The sequence below is a fragment of the Condylura cristata genome, unplaced genomic scaffold (assembly GCF_000260355.1).
Source record: "Condylura cristata isolate star-nosed mole 26May11 unplaced genomic scaffold, ConCri1.0 scaffold00004, whole genome shotgun sequence".
Taxonomy (NCBI): domain Eukaryota; kingdom Metazoa; phylum Chordata; class Mammalia; order Eulipotyphla; family Talpidae; genus Condylura; species Condylura cristata.
This window is the reverse complement of record NW_004567105.1, coordinates 41,865,429-41,877,042: the sequence shown is the minus strand read 5'-3', so window position 1 is coordinate 41,877,042 and position 11,614 is coordinate 41,865,429. Positions and strand designations below refer to the sequence as shown.

General features: G+C 45.0%; 1 protein-coding gene across 2 annotated transcripts in view; it reads left to right on the top strand.

Annotated features, from left to right (window-relative positions):
* ADCY1 (adenylate cyclase 1 (brain)) overlaps nucleotides 1-11,614 on the top strand; it is a 133,430-nt gene that overhangs the window by 48,292 nt on the left and 73,524 nt on the right. For both annotated transcript variants that reach the window (XM_012720372.1, XM_012720373.1), the window contains exon 5: nucleotides 9,269-9,396. In XM_012720372.1, coding sequence (XP_012575826.1) covers nucleotides 9,269-9,396 — 128 coding nt within the window. The remainder of the gene's footprint in view (nucleotides 1-9,268; nucleotides 9,397-11,614) is intronic.

The following is an 11,614-nucleotide window of genomic DNA, read 5'->3' as shown; positions in this document are numbered from 1 at the left end:
TTAAAAAAAAAAAAAGGAATACAGCCTTCTGATCCAAGAACACAGTATAACTCTCCATTTATTTACATCTTGCTTAATCCCCCTGAGCAATGTATAGTTCCTGTGTACAAGTATTGCGTATTTCTTTCTTGACATTTATCCCTAAGTTGCTTATGTGTTTTGATACTATTATAAATGCTTTATTTTTAACTTTTAATTTCTGATTGTTCCTTAGTCATAAATCAAAATACATTTGAGTTTTTGGATCAATTTATTGTCCAGTAACCCTGCTAGACTCACTTATTTCTAGTAGTTCTTTGTCAAGAGCGGGCATACTTGTTCTGGATCTTAGCAGGGGAAGTCTTTATCATTAAGTGATGTTAGTAGTAGCTTTTCTGAATATTAAAAAAATGTTGTTAATTATGTTAATGTTGTTATGCAAGCCTTTGCTCATATTTTTGTCCTCTGAAATTATTTTTCAAAAGATAACTAACAAGAAGTCCAGAGATATGGCAGCATTTAGGGTTCACTTCACTCCATGGCTCGTGCTCCCGTTTTTGTTTTGTTTTTTGACTCCTTCTGGGACCACAGGATGTCCTAGGTTCTGTGGTCTCCTGCCCCGTATCTTAATCACTTTTCTAAGGGGCCCGACCTCATTTTTATTGGAAAATGGTGTTTAGAATCCAGGACCTAGGTGTCTTAGTATGACTTTGTATGCATTTTGATATATATATATTTTTAATTTTGAAGGAAAAAAAAAGAAAACAAACAAAAAACAACCCAAAACATATACCTTATATCCTGCAGTCCTTTCTCCTGCACCCCCCGCCTTCTTAAACTCTAGTAACCTCAATTTGAATATCTCCACTAGTTTACTTTTATTTTGCTTTAGCAGTTTATCCATTTTCTGTTCTTACTCCCCATATATGTGAAATCATCCAATGTTGGTCTTTGTGCAATTTCTTCAAGTTCCTTCCATTTTGTTGCAAAAGGCAGCATTTTGTTTTTCTTTTTGCTGAATATTATTTCATGGTGCCTGTACACCCTGCCTTCTGTCAGGGTGCCTCTGGTTTACTTCATGCTTTAGCTGCAGGAAACGTTGTGGGCCATATACTTTAGAATCGATGGCTTTGTATTCTTCAGTTAGTTACCCAGAAGTGGGATTGCTGGATCATATAATATTTCTATCTTTAGTTTTTTTAAAGAAAGGTTCAGACTGCCTTCCAAAATGGCTGCACCAATTTACATTCCCACCAAAAATGCACAAGGCTTCCTTTTTTCTTCACATCCTCATCAACACTGGCTGTTGGAAGCCTTTTTGATGTATGCCTTCTCACAGGTGTGAAATAATATCTCCATTTGGGTTTGATTTGCATTTCCCTTTTTAGAAGTTGTGATGAGAATTTTTCATGTCTTTGGCCTTCCACATCTTCCTTAGAAAAATGTCTGTTCAGATCTTCTGCCCATTTTTAACTTTCATTTCGGTTGTTTTTTGTTGTTGTCAAGCTGAGTGAGTTATTTGTAAACCCTGGATACTAGCATTTTGTTAATATGGGGTGTATAAATAGCTTCTCCCATTCAGTAGATTGTCTTTTTAATCTGCAACATTTTCTTTAACTGTATAAAATCTTTTTAATTTGATGTAGCCCAGTTGTTTATTTTTGCTTTTATTTTCATTGCCATAGGGATTGAGTCCCCGAATACATCTCAGTCACTGATGGCGTGGGCCTACCACCTATACGTCCACATATTTTATGGTTTTGGCTCATGTGTCCAGGTCTTTAATCCATTTTGAATTTATTTTTGTATGTGGAGTTAGCAAGTGATCCAGCTTCATCCTTTTGCATGTAACTGTACAGCTTTGTCAATGCCATTTGTTGAACAGATTCTCCTGTCTCAGTGGTATGGTTATGGCTTCTTTATTGTGTGGATACTTTTTAATCAGTTCCATGTAGTTTCCTTTTACTTCCAGTTCACAGAGACATTTTTGCAGAAATGGATACTGGATTTTGTCAAATGTTTCATTGCATCCATTTGGGGTGATGATATGTTTTGTTCTTTTTCACTTTTTCTGCTTTTGTGGAGGTTTATTGGGTATGTCTTATGACTCCATCTTCCTTATAACTCTTTGTTTTGTTATATTGGTGGTTGTTTTGGTGTGTACAGTAGGTATCTTTAATTTAAATCACTCTAAATCTCATGGTTTTTATAACACATCATCCTTCATATACAAAGTATATAAGACTTACCTCCATTTCTTTCTTCTTGGTCTTTATGAAATTGGTATGTTCCGCTTTGAAAACATGCAAATAAGAAGCAAACCATCACATGTATTTACACATATAGGTGCCATTTCCACTGCGTTTACTCATTTATTTATAGTGTGGGATACCATGGGCTGTGTTTCCCTATGTATTCTTCTGCCAAAGAATTTCCTTTAATGTTTCTTGTAGTACAGGACTATTGGCAACAAACATCAGTTTTTGTACTTCTGAAAAACTATTTTGGGAATTTCTCTCTTGCTGGGTGTAGAATTCTAGGTCCCTCCGCACCCAACTTTAAAGATGTGGTTCTGTTGTCTTCGACTGTATTGCTTTCAACGAGAAGTTTGCTGCTAATTCTGTTTCTCTGCACAAGAAGCCTTTTTTTTTTCTTCACTAGTTTTAGCAAGTTTGAATTTTTATGTGCCCGGAGTTAGTTTGCTTCATGTTTCTAATGCTTGCAGTTTATTGAGCTTCTTACACCTGTAAATTTATAATTTCATCATATTTTGGGGAAAAAGCAACAAAGTGTCACCCTTTTCCAAATGCTTTCTATGCCGCCTCCTCTTCCTACAATGACATCAGCTCTAGGGCCATCAGTATCTTGAAGCTGTTCCACATCTAGTGACACTCTTTTCTTTTTTGATGAACTTTTGTTCTTATTCTTTCTGTTGCATTTGGGGTAGTTTTTGTTACTATTAAATAGTGTCTTCAATGCCTTAATCTTTTGTGATGTTGAATCTGCTATTTTTCCATTCAGTACAGCTTTCATTTTATGTTACAGGTTCATTTCTACCAGTCTGGTTTGGATCTTTTTTCCCCCCCGCTATTGAGGTAACTGCTAAGAAGCCCAAAATTAAAATGGCCTCATTCCCTCCCCTTCAGTGCTCTTTCCTTTGTTGCTTTGTGCATTGATGGTGTTACATATTTTTTTTTAATGTGCCTTTTTCTCTAATCTGCTTGGAGTCCTGTTTCAAGAAGCACGTGGGTCCTGTTTTCCTCATCTCTGCTTGTTTTGTGTCAGGGTGCCTGGTGTGGAGGACACTATGACCCCACGAGCACAGGCTTGGAAAATTACACACAGCTGCAATCCAAACACAGTTTCTTTACCAAGGTCCCTGAAGGTAGCTAGACAAACACAATGCATGTTTGCCTTAGTCTCTGTAGTAGCTGATGGTCCATTTGCCCCCTTATCCATGCCTGATGGCCACAGTTGTGAACAGTATTGTTGACCTTTCTCCATTTATTGGATCCCTTTTAGATTTGTGTTTGCTCTGGGGAAGCTGGATGCTTTCTACAGTGGAGAAATACTTGCTTGGCGATCCCTTTTGCTCCATTGCTGGCTGGACGGACATGGCCTTTTCTTGGATATCGGTTTTCTCAGTGGGAGAGTAATACTACTTGAGCAGGCAGACATCCCTTTGCCAGACCCAGGAGGCCATGGAGTGGCATAGGGAGTTACAGACCACCTGTGGGGATGAGCCTGAGTCCCAGCTTCCCTGCCTGGATGAGTCCTGAGCACTTTCCTTGGATAGGAGAGGTGGATGAGAGCACAGTCCTTCATTCCTGTCAGGGCCTGAGTTATTCTTGTAGGGACTGTTTTCCAGGGAGAGTTCATCTGAGGTTGTAAGTTCTCAACTCCAGCATGGCTATATCCTGGCACAGGATGGGGGTCCATTCAGGATGGGGGTCCATTCACTGCAGGTGGTGCTCTGAAAGTGACTGAGTCCCTGGCAGGTAGCAGGGTGGGAACACATGGGAAGCAGTGTGCTCCAGGTCCAAGAACTCTTGTGGGTGCATCGAGTCTGCTGATGGGGTCTCATCATGGAGTCTACCTGTGTGTTTGGCAGATAGGGGCTACCTCACGGGGCAAAGTCTTTCTGAACTAGTGTTTTTCTGAACAGCACAGAAAACAGCAATGAGATGCAATGAGTGTTCAGTTAGAATGTCAAGGGCAGGCAGGACCATGGCGAGGAAGCCACTTGTGGTTTTCATAGCTTGGCCTCAGGCTGCAACAACACATAGACTTTATGGTACATTGTGGCTGTTGTGTTCAGCCTTTAATTGCTGAGTGATGACTTTGTTATGTCTGGTGTTAGTGAGGACATTCTTTTTCAGTTATTTGTGCTTGTTCTGGATGTTTCCACAGGGGACAATTAGAAGCCATTTCAGGGCCAGAGCTCTTCCTCCCGAGTTCCAGTCTAGATTGTGCTTATGTTCATCTTCCCCTAGTCCTTCCCTCCTATCTTGTCTCCTCCCCATGGCTCCTGTCCTGGGCTTGTTCAGTAGGCAGCAGTCACCAGGCAGCTGCGAGCATTGTCAGCGTCTGCACTTCTTCCTCTGGTTTCCTGGCCTATAACATGTGAGGAGAGACCAGCAGCCCTCCCAGCCATTCCTGCTGTGACATCCCATTTTGAGAAACCTGAGAATATTGCATACCTGAGGGTGCTTGTCGGTTAATTGGGGCTTAACTCTGAGTGCTGCTCTATCAGCAAACTCACATGTGCGTGTTCTGTCTGGTGCTGAGTGCTTGGGGTGGAAAGATCGAGTCAGGGACAGCCTTGGATTTACTGACCAGGAGGGGAGACCATGAGCAGAGAATTCTCTGAAACCAGGGTTTTGCTGAACAAGATGTTTGATGGAGTATGGTCATAGTGTAAATCAGACATTATGAACCTGAGAATGGCCCGTGGATGTGAGTGTATGATCCAGGTAACTTGTAAATAGCACACAGGGTGGAGCCCCAACTTTAAGCATGTGTGTGTGTGTGCACATGTGCGTAAGTTCCAGAAAACGAGGCTGGGTGAAATGGTCTAATCAGCCAAAGTTATTGCTGGGTGATATTTTAATTGAGTTATAATTTAATTTCTGAACTTTATTCTTACAGTGAATGGGTTTCTTTAACTATCCCTTGATTAGCAGGAAATAAATATTGTTTCTTGAGACGCCAGTAACTGTTTGGCATTCAGTGTGCATGCTATTTGCATGGAGGCCACCTGCAGAAATTCCCCCTGCCGGCAGGGAACATTTATCCAGCAGATGTGAAGGCTCTGAGTTGTGGCGTGGCCTGTCGAGGGGGGGATGTGTCCACACAGTCAGGGCCAGGGGGAGGAATCTCGTTCCTCCCTGGGGAAATATGTTCCAGGCAGGGTGGGTGTAGGGAGTGGGGAGCAAGGCTCATGTGAGGCCTGAGTGCGAAGAGCATGGGCTATGTGGAAGGGAGCAGCGGGGTGGCTGGGAAGGAAGACTCCCACCTGCCAGGCAGGCGAGGAAGATGTGTCCCCACGGAGACACATTCACAGTTGGTTTCATCTATCAGAAGGCAGCTGTGAGTTTCTGCTGTGCTCAGAATTATCCTAGGTGAGCAGGATACAGCATGAACATGTCAGTTGCTAAAACTCTGCCTTGAAGGGAGTTTAGAAATTGCGTTATGGAAGTTTGCACAGACTTAGAAGCAATAAAACAATGCCCCATGCACTCATGACCTACATTCAGCAACAGCTTGGGGCCAGCTACTTTTGCTGTGCTCCCACCTCAGCTTCATCTTGCTTCCCCTCAACTCCCTTTGTCATCCCGTATCCAGCTGACCATGTGAGGCCCTTCCCGCTGCCTCTCGGCTCTGCACTGTCCAGGCTGTCTCTCACCTGTCCTCCCACCACCTGATCCATTCCTGTCAGGATAGGAACAAGTGTTCGGATTAGGCCTGGGGGTTTTACTTCATGGAGGTGACAGAGAGGGGGGTCATCAAGTGATGCAGGAGGCAGAGGCCTGTGTTTATTGGTGTTTCCTTAAGGTGGAAGGGGAGGGTGATAGGATAATGGGGACCCAACTGAGGGGTGTCCCTGCCTGGTGATTAGGGCAGACGTCATGCTCATATTGTGGCAGGGATAGGAGCATGTTGTTTACTGTCTCTGGGATTGTCCAGGCTTGGGAAGGTAGATTTCTCCTGCCAGCGAGGCCTCCAAATCTTCATACAATGCAGAACATAGAAGACAGGATGAAGACACTGTCACTCTATGACTACAGTCAGTTTTCCTTGGTTTTGGCTTTCCTTTTGCGTCACTCAGTGCCCCTTCCTTTTGTACTCACCGCATCAGCAGGTATTAGATGCGTTTCCTGCCCCATCACTGTGCCCGAACCCGAGACCGTCCTCACTCAGGCCCCAGTTGGTGTTTTTGTGTGTAGGATGAGCACCGGCGCCTCTCTGTGGCTTCTCTCCAGTGTGTCCGCCTGTCTGTTCTGGCTTCTCCCTGTGTGGATAATGGTTCGGTGAGGCAGCAGGACCTATCCCTATTCCCGTTCCCTTCCGTGCGACACAAGGTTTTCACAGAAGCTGCTTCCAAAATCTCAGTGATTGGTATTTTACTTGCATTTGCAAAAGGCTGGTTTCTAACCCATCTTTTCGTCTGCATTTGTTAGTCTGTTTCTAAATTTTTGCAAAGGCTGCATGCATTCTCACTCTTGCGCTGGCAATGATGAAAGTCTCTCTCTGAAGCTCAGGGCGCAAACCTTGGGGTTTATTAACAAAGAGGTAACTGGGAAAAAGGAGAGTTCCTAAGGCCACAAATGGTCAGCTTTCCTACCCCAGGTAGTGTCCTCCATAGTAACCAGTGGTCCAGACCAAAAGCTGCCCTGCTCAATGGCATGGCCCTTTGTAGGAGAGCCTGGAGCTCACTGGTAAGTGGTGGCCCAGGACCCAACCCACAGTGGCAGGTGATCACAGACAGTGCCACGCTATGGAAGCCAGCAACACCTGTCTGAATGCTGGGCTGAACGGTGTCAGAGGGAAGGGTCACCTATCACCCTTGAGGTCCCCTGGGTAGGGGGTTGATGACCCTTGGGAATCATTTGTAAGAATAGCACAAGGTGCCAGTAGGCACTGTGGCGTTCATGGATCCTCGGAGATCGGGACCGAGAACCCCAGGTGGACCTCTGAGGAAAGAGCCTGATGAGATGGTGCAGGTATAGGTTGAGCTATCCACAGAGGGCCTCTGCTGGGCAGGTGTGGACAGGAAGGGGAGAGGCCGCAGCTGGCCTCTATTACTCTATTACTACACCCTGGACCTGGTGTAGTAATTGACCTCAGAATGCTGAGTATGTCAGATGCCCCTCCCTTCGGAGAGTGACAGTGGGGAAAGTGTGAAGCAAGATTCTAGAAGCACCAGAAGAGAGCCCAGAGTTGTGCCTGCTGGCCTGGAGGCGTGCCTGGGTGTGGCCTGGAGAAAGCTGGTCGGCTACTCCAGCAGACCCAACATGATCCACGTGTGGCCATCTTCACTAGGCCATCCGGCCCTGGGCTCCCAGATACTATTCCAGGCCAGGAGAGCTTCCACATAGTTTAGCCCAGGGATACTGGATAATCCCTGTCTCTGCCAAGAAGCCCATGACTGGCGGGTACAGTGGCTGCCCAAGGTCGCACAGGAACCGAAGGCTGGACTTCCCTGTGGCCAACTCCTTGTCCATGAGGGTGATCCTAGAGAAACAGACCTGGTCACTGGACCTTCAGAGTCCTCTCCAGAGAGGATAGTTGGAAGCATCTGTCTTCCTCTTCCCCAAGATCTGTGTGTTCTAGCCTGTGGATGCTGAGGGAAGCCTGGCTCTGGGAAAGGCTGAGCGTTTATTCCTCTGCATGGAACAATGTCTCCTCCACTGAGGCAGGATAGCAGTATTGCTGGTCCTGGCTCCTTCTCTGACCCTCCCCCTGCAGAGAGAATGCTGGGTAGAAGGTGAGGCCTGTGTGTATGCGTATCTGGTGAGAGGTGAGTTCTTGGAGTGAGAACTCCTAAATCATAGCATCTGAGAAAACCTGCAGGGGCCAGCTCATTGTTTAGAAAACGAACAAGAAAACTAAATTTAAGCTATAAAATGTTCTCAGAGTGGGATTCAGGATGCTCCGTGCTTTCTGAGACCCTCTTTGGGAACTGTGAGGTCCTTCTCATCCAGCGCCTGTCTTGCGAGGTCTATCTTCACACCAGCCTCAAGCCCTGTCCAGGGCTGTAGATTGTAGCTCAAAAATCCAGCGGTCTGCGGAAGACACATTCAGGAGACTTGCAGAAGTAGACAGTGGTGCAGTGTCGGTAATTGTCTTGTCTGTATAACTGTCATAAAAATGTTACTTATGTTAATATATAATGAATTTTCTTGTTACTTAAAATACAGCTACATTAAAAAAAATTTCTCAGTTGTGTGAAGCTCATGTGGTAAATACCCACAGCTCTTACATCTTACACAATTTTTTTTCTGTGGCATCCTCAGTTATTTTAAAAGAACAACAGGGTGCTGAAACTGACACGTTCCAAAACTGCTGCTTTGCTGCTTTCCTTGAAATACACCTGGTGCTCCCTGTAATCACAGCTGCTACTTGGATCAGCTTACGCAGGTGGTGGTGGCGCTTGGTGTGTGGATGGGAGGAGGTCACTGACACTCGTACTATTGCAGAATAGACTCACAGGCCTTCTGCAGTATGGGGTGCCCTCCTGAGGTCAGGTTTTACTTTTAGGGAGAGCTGTTCACAGGTTCAGTAGATTTGGACTCCAAGCAAAAAGTTGCAGGGAGAGGTAGATGCCTCTAGCCTACTCTTTCCAGGGGTACTGGGGTTCAGCACATTCCAGAAGGGCTCTCATGTAGAGATCCTGATGGGCTCTGCTAGCTCTCTTGGGACAGAGAGTCCCTCCTTGGGGAGAGGAGCTGGCATGTCTGGGGTTGGGCAACTGCTGGACCTCGAAGGGTGTGTTGACTTGCCTCTGGGCTGAAGGGGTTACCCTCTTGTGGGAAGAGGTCTGAATGCAGGTGTGGGGAAAGTGTGGGGTGCCCCAGGGCCACCCTGGTCACAACCATGGGGACCACTGGATGCACTCCTGAGACTGACCTCACCTTGGGAAGTCACCTGGTTTGGAGCAGAAGACCCTGCTACACCAGAGCAGGTCCCTGGTGTAGAAACGAGGGAGCACCTCTCAGGTCAGCGTCCCTGCCACCTCATGGCCCAGGTGTGTTGTCACTAACGTGCAGTTTGCCCTCGCTCCCCGAAGGAGAACCACTGCCGCCGCATCAAGATCCTGGGAGACTGCTACTATTGTGTGTCTGGCCTGACCCAGCCCAAGACCGACCATGCCCACTGCTGCGTGGAGATGGGCCTGGACATGATCGACACCATCACGTGAGTGACCATGGGGGTCTGATCTTGAGCAAGTCATGGACATGACTTTCCCTGCCCCAGGTGGACCTCTCACAGCCTGTATTTTCCTGGTCAGTCTGTCACAGATGGGTCACCTGTGCTTCAGAATCACATTAGGGGAACAAGTTCTACCTGGGCTGCAGGTCTGTGCTTCTGAGACACCCTTCTTGGCATTATTTTTGTCGATGGTCATACCAGGTATTCAGGTATACATTAGTTATGCTTTTAGGGCTTAGTTGGATAGACCATTTAGGGGAGTCACTTCGGGGCTGGGGTTGGCTCAAATCCAGCTGAGTTTCACTTGAAAAAGAGCAGTGTGCATTCATTATTCATGTGTGGAATGACTAAGCCTCAGCTGTTCTCTGTGGGGAGAGAGTTGGATTGAACAGGTAAGGATTTCTGGAACACTGATCTGTCCATTTTTGTCATGGTCTTTGTTGGTGATTGGGGTGGAGAGATAAGTGTCTTCTCTCTGGGAAAATGCATGGAGGGGGAAGTTGAGCTGCTGGGCTGACAGGTAGCACACATCTAGCAGCAGCTCGGTGGTGTGGAGATGCAGGCATGGTCCAGTGAGATGGGGTAACAGGACTGGTGTCATTTCACACTCAGAAGCAGAGAAGAATTGGATGAGAGTGAAGTGGCAAAATAACTTACAGAGAACATCCAAAGGAAAGGCTTTAGAGGTGCGAGGGACAGTGGGCTCACCGGCTGGCTTAGAGGACTGATTGTAAGGAGCCACACACTTGCATACTCTAGGAGCTGGGCTTTCAGGGGACGGAGCAGCACCTCATCACCACGCTATGTGTTACCCTACCTTTTAGGAACACTAGAACTGCATGTTAGCATCCCCAAGAAACTCACATCCCAATGCCTGCTCCACCCAAGAGTAGAAAGCATACTAAGTGATTTCAGTGTGTCCCTCTACTCTGGCAAAGGAAACCAAACTGTAGGGAAGGCTTATTAGAACTGAGGGAGGAGGGCAAGATACTGGAACTGGTAAGACTTAGCAACAGGATGATGTCGTCTGTTCTCAGAAAGGGCATCTTGTCCTGTCATACCATAATCATATAGCCCCTCACAGCATTCATACACACACACACACACACACACACATGTTATATCACTTCATATCACACCAGTTATCTACCTCATCATGTGCTGTATGATTTTACATCTTATTCTATGTGGCACATCACATATTATATCGCATTTGTGTCATACTATAACATATCAATCATCCGTAATACATCATCAGTCATTTCATTTCATATCATATAGCACTATATATACTATCATGGCATAGATCACTTTATATCATATTCCTTATCATGTTATATATCATATCACATCTTACATTATGTCATTTCATGCCAGTGGCCAACAGGTATATGAAAAAATGTTCAACATCACTTGTAATCAGGGAAATGCAAATCAAAACCATAATGAAATACCACCTCACACCAGTGACAATGGTATATATTAAAAAAAAAAAAACAGGAAACAACTAATGTTGGTGAGGATGTGTAGAAAAAGGAACTCTCCGACATTGCTGGTGGGACTACAAACTGGTACAACCACTATGGAAATCTGTGTGGAAGGTTCTTCAGACTATTAAAAATGGAGCTTCCATATGACTGAGAAATCCCATTTCTAGCAGTCTACTCAAAAGTACACAACAACATTAATTCAAAGGGACCTGCACCCCTATGTTCATTTCAACACTATTTTCAATAGGTAAGATATATAAACAATCCAAGGTGACTGAATCAAGAAGATATGGTATATACATATTGAAATACTATTTAGCACTCAAAATGATAAATTAATGCCATTCACAGCTATATGGATGGAGTTGGAAGGGATCATGCTCAGTGAAATGAGCCAGGAAAAAAAAGAAAAATACTGGCTGGTTTCACTCATAGGAGGAATGTAGGGGAAATCAAATAAGGGATCAGGAAAAAATTATAATAAATTAAAAAACAAAATTAACAGAAAACAGAGACACTCTGCAGGGGATAGGGGAGGGAGAGGAATCAGAGGAGGGAAGCACAGGGCCTGTGGTGATGGTACATGGGTAAATTTGCGGTGGGAATTTTTCAGGCACTATACCTGAGAGAAGAAAGCATACATTATACAAAAAGGAAGAATGATGTAAAATGTATATAAAATAAAAAAAAAACATATCACTTCACGTATCACA